Here is a 22224-nt window from a genome sequence, read left to right as displayed (position 1 = left end):
CAAAGGAACAAGCTAGGGATGTTCCCGGGCAGGGTTCAAAAGTGATCATGATACTTGCTATTTTGTGAAAGATATACATGTATATATTACCAAACGTATTCTTGCACTTTTACACCTGCTTATTGACTGGTGCAAGTGAAATCGGTCTTATCTGTTATCAGCAATATTTTGGGTGGGTGTTCAGGGTGAAGTGTTAGAGCAGAGGTGGTCAACTCAGGTCCTTGAGAGCCACAAACAGACCGTTTTCAAGATATCCACAATATTAATACATGAGATAAATTTCCATGCATTTCCTCCTTTATACGTAGATCTATCTCATGCATATTCGTTATGGATATCTGGAAAACCAGGCCAGTTTGTGGCTCTTAAGAACTGGAGTTGGCCACCCCTGTTTTAGAGGGTCTAGATGAATTGGAGACCAACTGGGTGAATTGGCAGAGGTATTGATGAACTGATGATTTCAAATACATGCACAAGTATTTTCAAAATAGTATGTGCATGGTTTTTTTTGTGCCTAAAATATACATGCATATGTTTATAAAACAAGTAGAGAAAGTAAGCATTTACTAGGCTAAATTTCTGCATGGCCAATTATGCATGTAAATGCTATATGGTAAATAAGTTTGAAAGTTAAACTCAATGCATGCACTTTTAGCCAGATTAAAAAGAAGCATTGCTAGAAGTACATAAGTTGAAGAGTAAAAAAATGCATGTTCATTTTCAAATGTATAGTATTTTGCCCTGGTTCTGCCGTCTAACAGATAAAGTGCAAAATACACAGAGTACTCACATACTTTGCAACAACACAGGCTATTCAATATTGTCCCATTATGTTTTTTATAGCTCTTCCTTCCTAGTAAAAGCTACCACTATGACTCTAACAGTTATATTCACTAAACTTCAAGCTAAGGTTTTGTTAGCATGAAAGCACTAAATGTGTAGCATGCATGCTAAATTTGCATTTAATGTTCTCAGTTCTGTCTCCTTATCCTCCAACAATGACGATGAGGAAGCAGGACTGAGAGCCAGTGGCATGCTTGCAGATGCTAAAGTACATTCAGCCAAGAAGAGAATGACAAGATCCTGGAATGCATTCTAGACAATTACAGCATCCTGTTTGGCAAAGATTTAACACAGAAATCCTAGGCTGTGAAGCAGCACATCATGAAAAATATATCAGCTCAGGTCAGCAGCTGACAAATGCCGCCCAGGATCACTAATCAAATTCAATGTGAACCCCAGGCCTGCAGGCGCTCCATTAGGGAAAAGGCAGACAGGATACAGTGACATCTGAACAAAGCAGGAGGTGGCAGTGCTTGTCCTTAGTGGCCAAGTTTAGAGGAGGAAAAACTTGCGTGGTATCATGAAACCAGAAGCCCTCTTTGGGCTCTCCTAGAGCCCTAGATACTTTTTCTCCTCTCTGTCTGTCTTCTACTTGCACTGTTTCATGCTTAGCCAGCCAAAATGCCAGTATTTTCCCCTAACAAACTGTCTTCATCCAGTTGGTGGCTTTTATGATATATTTAATCACGTCCTAATTTATAGCCAAAACGTGCACTCATTATTTGGCACAGTGTTTATTGAATAGGATGATAAGGTTAGCTGGATAAGTTATCCTGGATATTCAGCAGGATAAGCATCCCGATGAATATCCCCAAATAAAGTTTTCTGGATATCTTTAGCTGGATAATTTATAACTTAACTGGATATCTTTTGAATATTGTTACTTACTTTTAACGTTATCCAGCTTCGTGTGGCCAGATAGCTTTAGCTATATGCAAAATAATTGATTTAGTCAGAGACGAGCCTGTGGCACAATTCCCCATGCCCCATACAGTATTTTAAAAAGCAGCCCTATGGGCCAAGCTTCCCCAATCCCTCCAAATTCTTCGGTAGCTCTTACCCGGGGTGTTTAGTCCCAAGGGTGCACAGTCACATTTATAACTTATGGGGCTGCTTCATCTAGCTGACTCCTTCCCAGCTTGACTCTTGATCCTTGGGGGGCATTCTTTCTATAGGGGGGAGACTCTTCATCTAGGGCCCAAACACTGAGAAAGAACTTTAGTGTGTACCTTGTGTGTTTCTGTAGCTGTGGCATCCCTGGGAGATGCTGCAAAAGAACAGGCAGGACCAGGAACTGGGTGTTTAATAATTTACTAATTATTTTAAGGCAAAATAAAGTCCATTATGCAGAATTGTGAGATTACTTCTGACTGATGATACAGGAATGTCTTTTGGGTAGGAAGGTGTTCTTTGTTTCAGACATCTGGGTAGAGCCATGGTGATTTTAAATGTGCATAATCTCCCAGCGGCTGTAAGGGATTCCTATGGAAGGGGTCCCACTTGCATTGCAAAAAATCCTACCTTTAGACCTCTTCTTCCCCTTAGATACCCAGTCTGTCCTGGTTCCTTGATTTGCAGAGATCCAGATGGGGTCTCCTCCTTTTGGTTTTTTCTGCCTTTGACTCAGTTGTTCACTTTTCCTTAGCTGTTACTTCTGGGATTTCTCTTGTGGAAAAATCAGGGGATCAAGCTATTTCTCAGCACTGCCATCTCACTGGGGAAGGAGGATCCAAAAATCTCCCCATTTAACTCAAAGTCCAAATCATCCTTTCAAAAGTTAAAATGGCTATCTTCTCTGCCCTCAGAGTTATCCAATCAGAATATGTACCTCTGTAGAGAGGCACTTTGAAGCAGGGTGGGGTTTACGGGGGTGATGTTACAGAAACATTCTGAGGTATTCATTCTAAAATTGACATAACTAAAGATTTGTAGTTATTATAGTGGAGGAAAAGTATAAATAAAGGAGTTGATTTGTGTTGTACACAAGTTATCCAGCTACCTGGCAATATATTTAATATTAGGCGTCTTATGCTGCTCCATTTAACCCAACAAGTTTTTGTGTTGTACAAATCAACTCCTCCAGTTATACTTTTCAGCTGAGAAATAGCTTGATCCCCCTGATTTTTCTACAAGAGAAATCCCAGAAGTAACAGCTAAGGAAAATGCACAACTGAGTCAAAAGAAGAAAGAGCAAGAGGAGGAGACCCCATCTGGAGCTCTGCAAATCAAGGAACCTGGACAGGCTGGGTGTCTAAGGGGAAGAAGAGGTCTAAAGGTAGGATTCTTGCAATGCAAGTGGGACCCCTTCCATAGGAATCCCTTACAGCCGCTGGGAGATTATGCACATTTAAAATCACCATGGGCTCTACCCAGGACATCTTCCTACTCAAAAGACATTCCTGGTTCATCAACAGTGCTTTATCCACATAAATGGCTTGTTAGAAAATTGCCTACCAGATAAGTGGATAAACTTGCACGTGTGTGGCCTGTATGCATGTAACGTTACCTGGCCTGAGCTACGATGTTGAAGCTGTATTTTATCCTATGATGAGCTGTGCTGATTTATGTTCTCAGGTTTTGTAATAAAGCAACAAGCACATTTTTTTCTAGAAAGTGCTGAGTATGCAAAAAAAAAGAAAAGCTGCTTTTTGGATATTTATTTTATTTATATACCAACATTTGATCTCAATTGAGATATCACACTGGTTTACGTTCAGGTACTGTAGGTATTTCTCTATCCCCAGAGGGCTTACAATCTAAGTTTGTACCTGAGGTAATGGAAGGTAAAGTGACTTGCCCAAGGTCACAAGGAGCGACAGCAGGACTCGAACCCTGGTCTCCTGGTTCATAGCCCACTGCTCTAACCACTAGGCTTAGGCTATTCCTCCTCCCTATTTGCATTAAAGAATCAAATGACATGCATTTACCCTGTTTGTGTCCATTAATTGTCTAATAAAAGGTGAATGCGCTGTTATAATAACAAAGATGTACAAATGCTTTAACATCTGTGCCTCAGAGCAAGCCACTCTGTGTTATAGCCATTATTGAAAAGATTGCACACACTAGACTTAATTTCAAAAGCTTTATCCCATTTTGTATGCTACTGGCCCTCAATTGAAAATAAAATCTTCTATTTTAGAATATAGACAGCAGTTTTAAACAAGAATAGCAGCAGAATGTAATCGGCTGTTTTAATAGCCGGGATGAAAGCCTGCTGGCAATTTAGATGAAGTATTTTGGATCCAATTCACTTAAGCTTTTCTCCCATTCATTGTCTATGGGGAACAAGAAAGAAACCTGGTAAGTTAAGCCCTCTATCTCAACTTTCTGATGATACCCTAACGTTCATTTCAGAAATTAACCAATGTTCGAATAATGAAAGAAAACATGAGAACTGGCAATCTGCCTGCTAACATGAAGAAAGCCAGAGTCATCCAAATCATCCCATGTAAGTTTTCTTCTATTGAACAAAATATCTCAAAAGCTTTTTGTGTACCAGATGTTATGATACTTTATAATGTCAGTTAGGTTAAATATCACAGAAAGTATTATGTATATCTTGAGAAATTTTCCATGGGTTAGTTGCCTATTTCCAAAAATGTTTGCTATGGATGCAAATGAGCTTAATAGCAAACTTTTATGCAAACTTTTACGTATTCCTGACTGTAGCAATGCACATAAAATTTCATGATGGCTGCCTCTGATCTCACTGCCACCCCGATTTGCGAGGCAAAGGAGCACATGCTGTCAGGGAGTGTCATTTTTCAAGACGGTGCTAGCAGGGCAGGAGCAAATGAGGATCGCGTCCCTTGAAGATCCCCAACACTTATGGGGTAAGCTTGGGGAGACCAAAGGTGTGGCAGGAAGGGCCCACTCAGGAGGTTTGGTGCACATTTTGTTATAGGGGACAGGGGCCTTAGAGGTGGGAGTTGCATTCCCACCAAGCTAATTTGTACACATTTATGAGCCACATAGGGGTGAGGGAGAGGTTGGCATATCACAGAGCACCAAGGATTTGGCACACAAAGGGGGCGGTGCTGTTACCAGCAGATAAGCTGAATAGAAAACTTGTTTGTAAACTTCAGCTCCTTGACAGCCAAAAAAAATATTTTTTGCAAAATCCGGTCCCTGAAGATGTCTTTGCACACCAGTTTGCACTTGATTATGATTAAATAAATTGCTTTGCATGATATTGCATCACAACAGGTCATTAATTCCGATTTGCAGTTAACTTTCACAGGTAGTAAACTACATGCAATAGTTTAATGCATGCAAGGTAGCATAATTGCAAATGTTTTCACAAAAGGGCAAAATGCATGCAAAAGTGTTTAAAAAATCCCTGAAAACAAGCATTTTTGTGCATTTCAGGCTGTTTAGTGCATTTAAAATGAATAAGCTCCATCTATAAAAAAAAATTTGTAGCTTAGTACATAGGCCTCTATGTTAAAAATGGTTTGAAAAAAAATGATCTTACTGGTTGCAAGAAGGCAATAGCAAACCATTGCAGTATTCTGCCAAGCATATAATGATCATAGTGGTGGGGCCATGATTTCCTAACTCTATAATAGACAAGGTACTTACATAAGAACATGCCATACTGGATCAGACCAAGGGTCCATCAAGCCCAGCATCCTGTCTCCAACAGTGGCCAATCCAGGCGATAAGAACCTGGCAAGTTCCAAAAAACTAAGGGGTAGATTTTAAAAGGGTTACACGCATACGTTATACGTGTAACCCTTTCAAAAACCCCCTGCACGCGCCAAGCCTAATTTACATAGCCTCAGCAGCGCGCGGAAGCCCCGGGACGTGCGTAAGTCCCGGGGCTTTCCTGGGGGGCGTGTTGGGGGCGTGTCGCGGTGGCGCATCATTCGGGGGCGTTCCGGGAGTGTGGGCATGGTTCCGGCCTGGGGGCATGGCCAAGGCCTCCGAAATCACTCACGGCTGGGGAATCACGCTCGCTGGCCGGCCGCTTGGGGCAGGCATAACTTTCGCGATAAAGGTAGGGGGGGTGTAGATAGGGCTGGGGAGTGAGTTAGGTATGAGAAGGGAGGGGAAGGTGGGGGAGGCCGAAGGAAAGTTCCCTTCGAGGCCTCCCCCACCTTGATTTCGGAGCGGCCTCGGAGGGAATGGGCAGCGCGCGCAGGGCTCGGCGTGCACAAATGTGCACCTTGTGCGCGCCGACCCCGGATTTTATAAGATACGTGCGGCTACTTATAAAATCCGGCGTACTTTTGTTTGCACCTGGTGCACGAACAAAAGTACGCACATGCGTAGTTTTATAAAATCTACCTGTAAGTCTATCCCATGTTACTGTTGCTAGTAATAGCAGTGTCTTTTTTCTAAGTCAGCTTAATAGCAGGTAATGGACTTCTCCTTCAAAAACTTATCCAATCCTTTTTTAAACACAGCTACACTAACTGCACTAATCACATCCCCTGGCAACAAATTCCAGAGTTTTAATTGTGCGTTGAGTGAAAAGAACTTTCTCCGATTAGTTTTAAATGTGCCCCATGCTAACTTCATGGAGCGCCCCCTAGTCCTTCTATTATTCAAAAGAGTAAATAACTGATTCACATTTACCCGTTCTAGACCTCTCATGATTTAAACACCTCTATCATATCCCCCCACAGCCGTCTCTTCTCCAAGTTGAAAAGTCCTAACCTCTTTAGACTTTCCTCATAGGGGAGCTGTTCCATCCCCTTTATCATTTTGGATGCCCTTCTCTGTACCTTCTTCATTGCATATATATCTTTTTTGAGATGCGGCGACCAGAATTGTACACAGAATTCAAGGTGCGGTCTTACCATGGAGCGATACAGAAGCAATATGACATTTTATTTTTTTATTTATTTTATTTATTTAGAGTTTTTATATACCGGCAATCATGAAAACATATCTTGCTGGTTTACATCGAACAGGAGTGCATTATAAACAAAAAACTAGAACTGTGGTGTCCGAAAGTACAGTTACATTTAACAAGGGTAGCCGAACTTGGAGAAGGAAGAAGAGAGGAGAGAAAAGAGATGGTTAAACAATATACAATTTAAATATAGTATACTGAATAAATGTTATATACAAGAGGAGTGGAGTTTTAGGAGTCATTGGAATGTGTCATTGGGTTGTGTCCGGAAATGCTTGTTTGAATAACCAAGTCTTAAGTTTTTTCCTAAAAGTTGGGAGGCAGGGCTCCTGTCTGAGGTCTGTAGGAATGGAATTCCACAAAAGAGGGCCAACTGTGGAGGTGGCGCGATCTCTTATGGTGATGTGTCTGGTCGTTTTCGCTGGGGGAACTTGGAGGGAGCCTCTATAAGCATCTCTAGTAGGTCTGGTAGAATTATGTGTTTGGAGAGGGAATTGAAGATCGAGAGTGGTAAGTTGATGTATAGTTTTGTAGGTGATGGTTATGGCTTTGTACATGATGCGGAAGTAGACTGGTAACCAGTGAAGCTCTTTCAGGACGGGGGATATGTGGTCTCTTTTCCTTGCGCCTGTCAAGATTCGGGCTGCTGAATTTTGAACCATCTGCAGGGGTTTGGAGTATGATGATGGTAGACCTAGCAATAGGGAATTGCAATAGTCTAGTTTCGAAAAAATGACTGCTTGGATGATCGTTCTGAAGTCTTGAGCGTGGAAAAGGGGTCTTATCCTTTTCAGGACCTGAAGTTTATAGAAGCAGTCTTTGGTTGTTTTGTTGATGTGTGCCTTGAAGTTTAGCCGGTTGTCTATTATTACTCCTAGGTCTCTAGCTTGTGTGGTAGGCAGATTGGTAGGAAGAGAACTGTTGGAGGTGTTGTTCTCAGGAGAGATGAGTAGGATTTCAGTCTTAGAGGAATTTAAGATGAGGTGTAGGCTGTTGAGTAGTTGTTTGATTTTTTTGTGGCATGATTCCCAGTAGTCAAGAGTATTAGAGTATGTGTCTTTGATAGGGATGATGATTTGAATATCATCTGCGTATAGGAAAAACTTTAGATTGAGGTCGGTGAGAAGTTGGCAGAGAGGAAGAAGGTAAATATTGAATAGAGTCGGAGATAAAGACGAACCTTGTGGGACTCCTATGGCAGAGTTGAATCTTGAGGATTCCTTGTTTTGGAGTTTAACTTTGTAACCTCTATTGTTGAGAAAGGTTTTAAACCAGGAAAGGACGGTGCCGCTGATTCCTATGGATGACAACTGGTTAAGGAGGATAGCGTGGTTGACCGTGTCGAACGCTGCGGACAGGTCCAGCAAGATCAATAGGTATGAATTTCCTTTGTCAAGGCCCAGTAGGATATGGTCTGTCAAAGAGATAAGGAGGGATTCTGTGCCTCGATTTTTTCGGAATCCGTGTTGTGGGGCGAAGAGAAGATTGTTGTCTTCGATGTAGTTTGAAAGTTGAGAGTTGACTAGTCTTTCCATGATCTTGGCGATGAATGGAAGGTTAGCTATGGGGCGGAAGTTGTTAGGGTCCTTCGGATCAAGGTTGGGTTTCTTTAGGAGTGGTGAGATTGAAGCCATTTTGAGATCATCTGGGAAGGATCCTTGGGCTAGAGAGCAGTTAATGATGTTTGTCAATGATGTGGCTATTGTGTCTGGAATAGATAGAAGTAGTTTGGTAGGGATGTGGTCTGCGGGGTGAGACGAAGGTTTCATTCTTCTCAATATGGCATGTATCTCAGTGGAAGAGACGGGCTCAAAAGTGTTTAGGCTGGAGTTTTTGAAGGTTGGGTGTTGATATAATGGAAAGGCGTCAGCGGTATTGGAAGGCAGTTGAGTTAAAAGATTGTTGATTTTATTTTGGAAAAACTGAGCGAGTTCATCAGCTTTAGACTGTGCCATGTCGCAGGGGATTTCTCGCGGTATGGTTTGAGTGAGGCTGGAGACATAAGCGAAGAGAGCTTTAGCATCAAAGACCAGGTTGTGAATCTTAGATGCAAAATAATCTTTTTTAGATTTTGAGGTGAGGGCTTTGTACTGATATAGTGAGGATTTGTATGAAGAAATGGTGCTGTCACAAGGGGTTTTACGCCAAGTCGCTTCTTTCTTTCTTAAGCTTTGTTTTAGTTTTCTAAGTTCATTGGTGAACCACGGCTGTCTGTTGGAGGCGTTGGTGTGGGATTTTTTCCCACACCAACGGATTTTCCGTTTTATTCACCATTCCCTTTCTAATAATTCCCAACATTCTGTTTGCTTTTTTGAGTGCCGCAGCACACTGAACAGACGATTTCAATGTGTTATCCACTATGATGCCTAGAACTCTTTCTTGGGTGGTAGCTCCTAATATGGAACCTAACATTGTCTAACTATAGCATGGGTTATTTTTCCCTATATGCATCACCTTGCACTTATCCACATTGTTTCATCTGCCATTTGGATGCCCAATTTTCTAGTCTCACAAGGTCTTCGTGCAATTTATCACAATCTGCTTGTGATTTAACTACTCTGAATAATTTTGTATCATCTGCAAATTTGATTACCTCACTCGTCTTATTTCTTTCCAGATCATTTATAAATATATTGAAAAGTACAGGTCCCAATACAGATCCCTGAAGCACTCCAGTGCCCACTCCCTTCCACTGAGAAAATTGTCCATTTAATCCTACTCTCTGTTTCCTGTCTTTTCGCCAGTTTGTAATCCACAAAAGGACATCGCCATCTATCCCATGACTTTTTACTTTTCCGAGAAGCCTCTCATGAGGAACTTTGACAAACACCTTCTGAAAATTCAAATACATCTACTGATTCACCTTTATCTACATGTTTATTAACATCTTCAAAAAAGTGAAGCAGATTTGTGAGGCAAGACTTACTACCACCACCACCTATCACTGGTTGCAGATATTTTTGTTTTGTTTTGTTTATCATTTTTATTGAGGTTTTATAACAGTACAGACTGTCTTAAGGGTGACATCAGTAAACATTGTACATAACCAATTGTGGTAGATATAACTTCCAATTCTTGGTCCACTGGTAAAAGCAAAACACCTTTGGAGCCAACCCTAGGCATCAGTTATGAAGGGGGGAGGGAGAAAATGAAATAAGGTTTTATTACAATTCATCTTGTTCTTGTTCTCATTATGGTTATTGTTAAAGTTCAATGTCACCGTATGCAGAGATCTTGTGATATATCTGGTGCTAACTCATGGCAAAGTGGCATTAACATTGCCTGAGAACTTCACAATTGGGAAATCAGGTGGAACTAGCCTGTTCCAACTATGCAGATTTTGAAGACTTATCCTCTCATTGGGAAGACAAACCTTATCAAAGTGATCCATGCCACAGTAACCACTCGGATGGATTATTGTAACATTCTATATAAGAATCTTACAGACTAAGCCCTTCATATACTCCAGATCACTGAATGGCTGCTAGAAGGATACAAGCTACATGCCCATATCTCAATAGTGCTATACAAACTACACTGGTTTCCAGTCCCCTCAGATCTCAGTTCAAACCCTGACACTGACCTTCCAGACTTTTAAGGGGAGAGACTGTCCCAACAATGCCGCCCAGACCACTAAGTTTCTCACATGGTGACCCCATAACAATTTCCATAGGCAGCACATAAATGTTATAAATAAAAGAAATCAAAAGAACAGATACTCAACGACAATCCTTCTCAGGATTAGTACCTGCTTTATGGAATTCCCTCCTGAAAGGATTCTGCCAAATAAATGACTACTCCCATTTCAGGAAGGAAACAACAGTTGGCTTTTCCACCAGGCCTTTAATACTAAACTCTCCACCTTTGGAAACATGGAATTAAAAAAAAATGTGATAAACTGCCAGACCATCACCTTGAGTGCCTCGGTGTCAAGGAAAAAACTTTAACCAAATATACAGAATGTAGTAACAACACATGCTTCACCCCACAGTTGGTGAACACATCTCAATAGTGTCTATTCTCAAGGAAAATTGTTGCAGGAGGAGTCTATGTGTCATATAAATCTATTGAAAATTAAAGTGATTTTCAAAGCTGTAAAGACATTCAAACCATGGTTAACAAACAAAACATTGCAGATATAAAAGGACAATCAGGTGGCAATGTTCTATGCAAATAGGAAAGTACAGGTTCATACCAGCTTTGCACAGAGGCCATCCACATATGGAATTGGGCAGCTGAATTGAGGCTATAGAATTTGGCTACCTACTTACTAAAGAAGAACAATATAATAACTGAAATATTAAGCCATGGTAACTGCACAAATGGTGTATCAACAATCATATTCTACAAGACCTTTTCAAGATTCAGGGAACAAAAGTAATAGACCTCTTAAAGGTGAATTTTAAAATCCCAGCACTCACATCAATTGGGGGATGCATGAATAAATCAGACTTGCGTACGCCGACCATTTTTTTTAAAAGCACCCAGATATGCGCATAAATGCCACGGCATGCACATCTCAAAAATTTATAAAAAGGGGCAGGGCATTCCAGGGTCTAGTCAAGAGATGTTCACGTAAATACTCACGCACCCTGGCGCGCACCAAGGTTCCCTGCCGTGTAACTTTACTTCTGCTATGGATGACATGTAAATCTTAAAATAAAAGGATTGAGCCATTTCTGAGTGGTTTAAAGAGTTTGGGGTAACTAGGAGGGAGTGTAGGCTATCAAACCAGGGGGTTTGGAAGACCTAGCTGTTAACTGGGTGAATTGGTGGATGAACTGGTAAACTGGGAATGGCATGGGCACACACCACTTTTAAAATCCCCCCATCTTACGTGGTAGAAGTGGGATTTGTGCACCCTTGCACGCACCTATTTAAAATTTGGCACACGTGCGCCAGGCCAGGCTAGTTTAGAACATGTGTGCATAAACGCACGCAAATGATAAACTAGCTGCATCCCTGGGCGCAGGCTGATGCACACGCACAAATGTGCTTCCAAGCGCCGGTTTGAAAGTTACTGTCTTTGTGTCACTGTTCAATTACAAACTACCATGATATTATTTGAAAAGACCATCACAGGAAACAATAGTAAAAGATGCATTTCTGTTTCTATGGAAACATTACATAGTATATGTATTTCCACCAATTCCTCTAATAACAAAAACAATTCTAAAACTGAGGAAAAACAAGAGAACAATGAGACTGGAAACATGGCCCTGACAAAATTGGTTCCCTTGATTGAACAGGTTGGCGGCAGATGGACCGGTAATGTTACCAATGATTCCAAACCTGATAACTCAATACAAGGGAACAGTCCTTCATCCAATCTTCAGTCCCTAGTATTTACAGCATGGATGTTGACAGAAAAATTATCAGATGATTGCAATTCTTGCAAAGAGTAAATGAAATTCTGCTGGCATGCAAAAAGCTTTCCACAAGAAAATTATACAACTTCAAATGGAAAAGATTTTACTTGATGGTGTAAATAAGGAGAGCAACCATTCCATTGTCCCATATCAAAATTACTCCAGTACTTAATTCACTTCTTAGACTCTGGTCTAAAGACAAATTCTATCAGAATTAATTTCAGTACAATTACAGCTTATCATATGCCCACTGAAGGTAAGCCAGTTTCACAGCAACCAATAGTGGCAAGATTCATAAAAGGTCTTTGCAACTTAAAACCTCCTCTAAGACAACTACCATCACAATGGGACTTAACTATTTTGTTGACACAGCTGATAAAGCCTCATAAGAACCAATGTTAATGCTGACGTGAAATTCATGACATGGAAAACATTTTTAATAACAATAACATTGGGCCAGAAGAGGAAGTGAGCTGCAAAACTAATACTTATGCTTCCTATACTCTATTTCAAAATAAAATACTCCTCAGAACTCACCCCAGCTTTCTACCTAAAGAGGTATCGTAATTCCATGAAAATCAAGAAATAATACTTCTGACTTTATTTACAAAACCACATATCACATCTGCTGAACAGACATTATATATAGTGGACTGCAGGAGTTAGCTAGAACACGAACACTCAGAGCAACAATTCAAATAATCTTATCCTACGATGCAGCTAAAAAAGGTATAGCCATCAAAAAGCAAACTCTATGTATTTCTCATTGCTATACAACCCTAGGTATGAACATACCACAACCAATAAAAACACATCAAGTACACACTATGGCTGCGATGAAGGCTTATGCCAACTCTGCAACAGTTCAGAATATCTGTAAAGCTGCCACATGGACAACAATACATATGTGAGGGAGTCTATTGGAATCTCCCTCAGATTTCCTTAAGGGACTGGGAATAGCTGTCTCACCTGGTCCTCCTTAAGAGTCAGTCCCACAAGGAATCTTGGGTGAATGGAGGAGCCCCTCACCAGAGCATAAGAACTCAAGGCCTAGAATGGTTAGACAGGTCCCAGAGAGTAAGAACATAAGAACATGCCATACTGGATCAGACCAAGGGTTCATCAAGCCTAGCATCCTGTCTCCAACAGTGGCCAATCCAGGCCATAAGAACCTGGCAAGTACCCAAAAACTAAGTCTATCCCATGTTACTGTTGCTTATAATAGCAGTGGCTATTTTCTAAGTCAACATAATTAATAGCAGGTAATAGACTTCTCCTCCAAGAACTTATCCAATTTTTTTTTAAACCCAGCTACACTAACTGCACTAACCACATCCCCTGGCAACAAATTCCAGAGTTTAATTGTGTGTTGAGTGAAAAAGAACTTTCTCCGATTAGTTTTAAATGTGCCACATGCTAACTTCATGGAGTGCTCTCCCTAGTCCTTCTATTATCCAAAAGAGTAAATAAACGATTCACATTTACCCGTTCTAGACCTCTCATGATTTTAAACACCTCTATCATATCCCCCCTCAGCTGTCTCTTCTCCAAGCTGAACAGTCCTAACCTCTTTAGTCTTTCCTCATAGGGAGTTGCCCTTCTCTGTACCTTCTCCATTGCAACTATATCTTTTTTGAGATGCGGCTACCAGAATTGTACACAGTATTCTCACCATGGAGTGATACAGAGGCATTATGACATTTTCCGTTTTATTCAACATTCCCTTTCTAATAATTCCCAACATTCTGTTTGCTTTTTTGACTGCCGCAGCACACTGAGCTGACAATTTCAATGTGTTAGCAACCATGATGCCTAGATCTCTTTTTTGGGTGTTTGCTGTTTGAATGCTATCAGAACTGCCAGGTGAGAGCTGCATTTGCTTTCTGTTTTTGCTTTCACTAAAAATGAAAGTGTACATAAGGAAACATCCAGAGTCTCCTTCTTTGTTTCCTGGCTGCTTCCCAAGCTGCTGTTGCCCAAGTTACCACATATGGTGTCAGCAGTAGGACCTTCTGGCCTAAGCAGGAAGCACAGGCTAAAAGCCACAGGCGCAGGAGAGGAAAAAACCCCCAAACATTTTTCCGTTTTTTCGCCTGGGCCTCACATTTCCACTTACTGAGCCCAAGTTACAACAGGCCAAGGAGGCTAGCCTCGCCTGTGCAGTCAGGGTTCAAGAAGTAAGTAAGGGCCAGATAAACCAGAAGGATTTTAAAAAAATATTTCTTCCATTATTCTTCCCCCAGGGAGGTACCTAGTTTGGAGGCAGCTGAGAAAGGGAAGATGGAGCAAGTGATCCAGATCCTTGCTACAGGGCAGCAGCAACTACAGAGTGCCTTACAAACCCAAATTGACCAGCAGCAGTCGTTGCAAGAACAGGTGATGCAGCAGATAGTACAGGCAGTGCAAACCATTGTAACCAGTCCACCTTCTTTGTCACTGACATTACTTAAGATGACCCCTTGAGAAGACCCCAATGGTTTCCTGAAAAGTTTTGAAAGCACAGCTACCTATCTACTGATTTAAAGATGTGACTTGGAAGTAGCTGCACCCAGAAGGGAAGACTGGGGTGAAGGTAGCTAAAGCAGTTTTGCTGGAACAATTCCTAGATGGTCTAGAAAATCCCCATGCAGCAGTGGGTGTGCAGACACCCGAACTTTATGCTAGAGACAGCGTTGGAAATGGCGAAGGCCTATTACCAAGCTCAGTCCATGCCTGAATCACCACGATTTCAGGGGAGACCACCTGACTCATGTAGAGGACTCCAGACTCCTAAGGACAGGAGTCCCGAATAGCCAGTGGAGCCGGTCAGGCTGGTCTTTTCACCTCAATCACAAAAACCCACAGGACCGCCATGTTTCAGCTGCAGAGAGAGGGGCCATTTTGCACAAGACTACCTCTGTGTTGTTAAAGCTCTGTTGTTAAAGCTGGGAATTAGCAATCTGTTATTAGAGCTCTGTTGTTAAAGCTGAGAGATAGCAATCTGTTATTAACGGAGTTGATGGAGATAGAATAGTTGTGGGTGGATCCTTGGACCAGTGGCAGGTGATCACGCCCTCGGGGGAGCTCCCGAGAGGGACCACCGGTCAGGCTCAGAGTTGGGAGACAGACACACACTAGTTCTTTTATTAGACAATATATTAAACCTCCAGAGGTGGCAGTAGTGAGCTGGAAGCGCCCAGCTGGGCTGTTGTCCCTCAGGTACTGGAACAGCGATCCCAAGGTGGCTGAGCTGTAGAGAAACTAAGAAAGTGAGTAGATAGGATATGCAGAGTTCAGGAACAAGTCCTTGATGGTAACACTGACACAATAGTCTCTTGAGGCAGCCCAGGAGTTGGTATGCATTAGGCCCTCGAGGAGCGAGTACCTGGTTCCAGGGAAAGCTCTGAGAGATAGATAGAAACTCACTGATGTGATAAGCAACAAAGACTTCTTAGTAAGCAGTATATTAAACCACCAAAGGTGGCAGTAGTGAGATGGAAGCGCCCGGCTGGGCTGTAGTCCCTCAGGTATTGGAACAGCGATCCCAAGGTGGCTGAGCTGTAGAGAAACTAAGAAAGTGAGTAGATAGGATATGCAGAGTTCTGGAACAAGTCCTTGGTGATAACACTCACACCATAGTCTCTTGAGGCAGCCCAGGAGTTGGAATGCAGTAGGCCCTCGAGGAGTGAGTACCTGGTGGAAACTCACTAATGTTGTAAGCAGCGATGACTTCTTAGCAGAAGTGGTATTCAGGAGCTGGTCCGGGACGTGGGCCCCCGAGGAGTGAGTACCAGTTCCGGAATGCGACGTGAAAAGAAAAAGAGAGAGCGAGGCCTCCAAGGAGTGGGTACCTGTAGTGAAGTCCGAGGAAGCAGAGTAGCTAGGTTTGCGGAGAGCGAATCCCATCCGCAGCGACCTGGAGGAAGCGAACCCTTGCTAACTCGACTTGTTAACGAAAACTGAGACCTTACATATCTGGAGTTGATGACGTCATCTCAGGGGGACGCCCCTGAGGTTCACGCCAACGCCGGTACATCAGTCGGGCCGCGCGCGCCCTTAGGCATCTGGTCAACATGGCGGCTTGCAGCGTTGAGCCGGTCCGGGAACACCAGAGGAGGACGGCCTGGAAACGCCGCAGCAGCTAGCCTTCCATCAATCCCGGAGGGAGTCGCCAATGAGGTAAGGTGGGCGGAGCAGAGACATCGGACAGCGACGGACACAACACTCTGCAAGGAAGAAAAAGCAATGGATGTTATCTTCATGGCTCCACATTTTTGTAATTTTGTAGATGTCCCCAGCCAAGGAGTCATCTTTATGATTTCCATGGAACTGGAGGGCTCATCCACCCAGGCACTGGTGGACTCTAGGAGTGTGACATTACTCATTAGAAGAGATTTAGTAAAGCGGATCCAGATTGATTATGGAAGAACTATAAACTTGGCCTGTATTCACTGGGACTAGCTGCAGTATCCCACAAGCTAAATGCTATGGAAGATTCCAGCGGGCCAAGTTCGGATAGAGGTGGAACTTCTTCCTTGGTTACATTACCCCATGGTAATAGGATGGGATAGTCCAAACTTTGAGAGTCGGTGGAACCAGCTCACAAATGGGTTCATCCTTCCACAACAATGAAAAATTGGAGTTCTCAAAAGTCCTTTGGATGATCCAGATCTCTATCATAAAGATTCTATAACACCTACAGAGATCTACTCAAGAAAATAAATACATCCTCGTCATTCTGGATTATGCCACAAGATATCCAGAGGTAGTACCACCTCGGAACAATGAAGATCCAGACAGTGGAGACCGCCCTAATGTAAGTGTTTTCACGACTTGGGCTTTCCAAGGAGAATCTGGTGGATGAAAGGACTCAATTTTTATCTAAGGTAATGAAACAACTTTACATCTTGCTTAAGGTAAAAACTCTGTGCACATCAGTGTATCACCCTCAGACTGATGGTGAGGGTGATACACTGTTGATTCAGTGATTCAACTAGACACTCAAGCAAATGTTGAGGAAATTTATGGATGAAAACAGCAAGAACTGAGACGCCTTGCTGTCTTATGTGACGTTCACAATCCACGAAGTGCCCCAAAGCTTGACAGGGTTTTCCTCTTTTGAATTACTGCATGGGAGGAGGCCAAGAAGAATCTTAGACAATAGCTTGGGAAACTTGGGAAGATGAAGAGAAGCCTGGGCAAAACCACGTGGACTCTGAGTGCAGGATCACTTAAAAAAAAGCTGGGGAGGCAGCTCACCTATGCCTAGAGAAGGCTCAAGCTACCCTAGCCTGAGCTTATAATCGCCCCACAGTCCGAAGAGTGTTTGTCCTTGTCTTTCTCTTCTCTTTGAAAAGCAAACTGTTAGCCCGGTGGCAAGAACCCTGTGGAATTTTGGAGAAAACAGGGCCTGTAGATTACAAAGTAGCCCAGCCAAATAAATGAAAGAAAACTCAGATCACGACAAACCTTCTGAAGAAGTGGATTCTACAGATGTGTGGAGTAGTAAAAGAAGAAGAGTTTGGTCCAGAGATTGAACCCGAAGTGGACCAAACTTGGATTCCTTTTGGAGAGCAGCTGTCCACCACACAGACAGCTAACTTAAAGCAGCTGGTGAAGCAAAACAAGGAGATATTCTTGAAGCTACCAGGTCATACCCACCTGGTGCAGCATGACAACATTACATCTCCTGGAGTTGTTGCGCAGCAATGACTCTATCGGACTCCTGAGCCCCTGCACCACATCATTAAGACCAAAGTGAAGGAGATGTTATGCCTCAGTTATAGAGGAGTCTAACAGCGAATTGGACTTCAATCATAGTGTTGGTGCCGAAGCCAAATGGGAGCTTAAGGTTCCGCATTGACTTTAAAAAGGTCAGTGAGATCTCAAAACTTGATGCATACCTGATGCCTTGAGTGGTTGAGCTAATTGAGCATCTCGGATCAGCCCAGTTCATCTCTACCCTGGACCTTATAAAAGGGTATTGGCAAGTGCCTCTCACACCAGTGGCAAAGGAGAAGACTGCGTTCTTGACACCAAGGGGATTTTTCCAGTTCACCATCCTCCCTTTTGGGCTCCATGATGCCTCTGCAATGTTTCAGCGCTTGGTCGACTACCTGCTTCACCCATATCTTGGATGACATCATGGTGTACAGCCCAGATTGGAAGACACACCAAAGTCAATTCCAGGCTATGCTAATCAATCTGAGGAAAACCCAACCCTAAGAAGTGCTTTCTAGCAGGCCAATACAGTAAAGCGTGGCCGCGATTACCCCGTTTCTAACCCGCTTTGTACCCGCAATTTGGCCGCGTAAGTCCAACCTGCGATTTACTATCCCTTTTAACCCATCCTTACTGCTTCTTTAAATCAATGGGTAACCCTTTCCGCCCGCGACATGTATATGATATGTAAACGATCGGATTAGCTATTCCCTTCCATACAGTAATGTGCGCCCCGATTATCGCTTTTTTAACCTGCAGTTTTGCCGCATGTTTAACCTGCTAATTTACCGCCTACCCTTACCCCTGCGTTAGTGTGGAGCGTCAGACAAGCCGAGACGAAATTTCACAGGCAAACTTTCCCCCAGCCCCCGCTCACCTGCCCTGGCCGCGTCCATGGGTGCCGATCTCCCACGCTGACAGCTCCGGAGCAGCCCCAGTCAGCCCCGCTTCACTGCCTGACCCCCTCACTCCCTGGGACAAGACCAAAGTGAATCGGGCAAACTTTCCCCCTGCCCCCGCTCACCTGCCCTGGCCGTGTCCATGGGTGCCGATCTCCCACGCTGACTGCTCCGGAGCAGCCCCAGTCCTCTCTCCCCTCCTCCCGGGGACAGCCGGCGGCGAGAGCAGCTTCAGCAGCCCGGGGCAGATCGGGCGCTCTCCATGGCTCCCAGGATTCCTATTCTCTAAAAGGTAATGAGCGCACGCCGTGACCTCGGACGTCCAGTGGGGTGCTCAGGTCACGGCGTGCGCTCATTACCTTTTAGAGAATAGGAATCCTGGGAGCCATGAGGAGCACCTGTTGTCATAATGAAGGCCGGACAGCTGTCAACGGTCTTCTGACAGAAAAATTCTTTTAACCCGGTCGAAACGGGAAAAAACTGTACTGACCGGTGGATACAGGGAGACCCCTATGTAGGGGATGAAATGAGAGATTTTTTAAACTTTTTCTCTCAAATTGAATGTGTGAGGAATTCACACAGGGTTCCTTCACCGCGATGCTAACTGCAGCGTGGAAAAATGAAGACTGAAGGGAGACCCCTGTGGCTTGAGGGATCATGGCATGCTCAGTATGCCAGTCAAAAGTTTTCCGTGATAGGGCTCCGTCCAATGACGTCACCCATATGTGCGGACTATCATCCTGCTTGTCCTGGGATAATAAGTACTGTTTTGTTACAATGATATTGCCTCCTAGGCTCATCAGATAATAATTATCATTTATCAAGTGTTTGAGAAATTAAATGAATCAGTTTCTCATTTACAAAATCAAACAAAAATGTAAAACTTTGTTTTCGCATTTCAGATGACTTCAACAGAGTGATTCTTTCCATGAAAAGGGGTCAGGAGTACACAGACTATATCAATGCCTCATTCATTGATGTAAGTAAAGAGTAAAATGTAATAAAATGATTTTATTTGCAGATTATTGTCTTCACAGTATTGTTTTTAATGGAAAACTGTTATTTATAAAATGATATCCTGTTATGGAAAAATACCAACCCAGCAATAGTTCTTTATTGAGAACCATATTTCTTAGGTGCAGAACAAATGTAGAGCATAATTTGGTCATAACACATACGTATTCTTTGTATCTTTCAATCACTCTAAGTTTATTATCTGCTTGACAGAAATATTAATAATGTAGGATTGCTCAGCAAGGATTCTATCTCATGTAAACCTTAAGGCAAAAAATGTTATTGATTAAGGCTCTTAGAATGGATTAAATACATTTTTTCCTTCTTGTTTTAATATCTGATTAGTTTTCATATGCAGGAGAAGGTGACTAAACATCAGGCAGACATTATATATATGGGAGATTATTTGCAAGATTTGAAGAATCTCCACCCAGTCCTTCAAAAAGAAGTTAAAAACCTGGCTCTTCGCACAGGCCTTCTCATGACACTCCGCCACTCACACCCTGAAACGCTAACCTCCTACCCCCCCCCCCCCCCCCGTACATACTCCCCCCTATTGAAAGTTACTAAAGTTTTTATGTTTGATCGCCTTGCATTACTTTCTCCTGTTTTATTTTTCCTCTAACTTTTACCCCCCTCTCCTATCCATCTGCGCCTTCTTCCTCTCTAGTTCTATTTTCCCATTATTTATCCAACCAACTGTTTTATTGTACCTTTGATTTCCCTTCCTCATTCTCTCTGCACCCTTTGTTATTATGTAAACCGAAGTGATGTCCATACGAACTTCGGTATATAAAAGCGTTTAAATAAATAAATAAGAAGTTTAGAGATCCTGCTTGACAGTAAATTTACTTTGGAAGATCAGGTTTCTGTGTTAGTTAGAAACTGCCATTTCCATCTGAGGCAGCTTAGACTGCTTCATCCTTTGATAAGCTGAATTTTGTGATCATCATTCACAGTACTCTAATTTCCTATCTTGATTACTACAACCTTTTGTATTTGGACTTGCCCAAGAAAACCCAAAAAGGTTGGAGGTTATCCCAAATTTGGCGGCTCTATTTTTCATCAGCCATAGTTGGAGGGATCATAATACCCCAGTTTTAGCCAAGTTACATTGGCTGCTAGCTGAGTCAAGGATTTTATTTAAAGCTTTTTCCTTGACCTATAAGACTCTGTACAATGTAGATCCGAATTATTTGGCTACCAAGCTGAGAAACTAAACTCCACATCATGTACTAAGCTCTTAAGAAGAAGATTTGCTGGAGTTTCCAGCCGTCAGAAATGCAAAATGAATTAGATCTGGGAAGTAGATTTTTTCACTGGACATTCTTTGCTTGTGGAATTAACTGCACCAGAATTCTCAGCATAACTACCCAAAATCCTACCAGCAACCCGTTCAGGGTTTTCAGGATGCCCTCCTACCCAAATCCACCCTGTTGTAGTGCCTGTTGCACGTCATTGGGTGCATTTGGTGCATTGTTCGGGCATCCTCAGCTCACAACTCACCCATATGTGAGGACTACCATCCTGCTTGTCCTGTGAGAAATCAGAGTTGCTTACCTGTAACAGGTGTTCTCACAGAACAGCAGCATGTTAGTCCTCACATATGGGTGACAACATCAGAATGGAGCAGAATCACGGAACACTTTTGTCAAAGTTTCTAGAACTTTGACTGGCACCTACTGGGCATGCCCAGCATGTCATTAACCCTGCATCCAACAGGGGTCATCCTTCAGTCTCGTGTATAGCAAGAAGTACGTGCAAAAAATAATTCGCAAGCGAACCCAACTCCGCGGAGTGGTGGGCAGGTTTCATGAAGACTAACATCCTGCTGTCCTGTGAGAACACCTGTTACAGGTAAGCAACTCTGATTTCTCACAGGACAGGCAGGATAGTAGTCCTCACATATGGGTGAGTAGCGAGCTGAGGATGCCCGAACAATGCACCAAGTGCACCCAAAGACATGCAACAGGCACTACAAGAGGGGTGGATTTGGGTAGGAGGGCATCCTGAAAACCCTGAATGGGTTGCTGGTAGGATGTTGGGTAGTTAAGCTGATAATAAGTTTCATAGGATAGACTGGCCAAAAATGGAATCTTGCCGGCCAGCCTTATCCAAGCAATAATGGACTGCGAAGGTATGGAGAGAGATCCAGGTCGCAGCCTTACATATATCAATAAGTGGCACCGAACGAAGGTGTGCCACTGAGGTTGCCATGGCCCTAACAGAGTGTGCTTTCACACGGTCTTGTAGCGGAATGCCTGCTTGCTGGTAGCAAAAGGAGATGCAGTCCGCCAACCAGGAGGAAAAGGGTCTGTTTTCCCACTGAATTTCCCAATTTGATGTTATCGAAAGAAACAAATAATTGAGTGGACTTCCTGTGGGCTGACATGTGCTCCAGATAAAAGGCTAGTGCACGTTTACAGTCCAGGGGAATGTAGAGCCTTTTCTCCTGGGTTTGAATGGGGCCTTGGAAAGAAAGTAGGTAAGATGATGGATTGATTAAGATGAAATTCCGACACTACTTTTGGTAAAAACT

General features: G+C 42.9%; 1 protein-coding gene across 4 annotated transcripts in view; it reads left to right on the top strand.

Annotated features, from left to right (window-relative positions):
* Window positions 1-22224, top strand: part of PTPRE (protein tyrosine phosphatase receptor type E) — a 557332-nt gene that overhangs the window by 418300 nt on the left and 116808 nt on the right. For all 4 annotated transcript variants that reach the window (XM_029610013.1, XM_029610014.1, XM_029610012.1 and 1 more), the window contains 2 exons: window positions 4198-4291; window positions 19574-19650. In XM_029610013.1, coding sequence (XP_029465873.1) covers window positions 4198-4291; window positions 19574-19650 — 171 coding nt within the window. The remainder of the gene's footprint in view (window positions 1-4197; window positions 4292-19573; window positions 19651-22224) is intronic.

The sequence above is a fragment of the Rhinatrema bivittatum genome, chromosome 7, assembly GCF_901001135.1.
Source record: "Rhinatrema bivittatum chromosome 7, aRhiBiv1.1, whole genome shotgun sequence".
In the NCBI taxonomy this organism is placed as follows: domain Eukaryota; kingdom Metazoa; phylum Chordata; class Amphibia; order Gymnophiona; family Rhinatrematidae; genus Rhinatrema; species Rhinatrema bivittatum.
The sequence above is the reverse complement of the archived record's forward strand: the minus strand, read 5'-3'. Positions and strand labels throughout refer to the sequence as shown.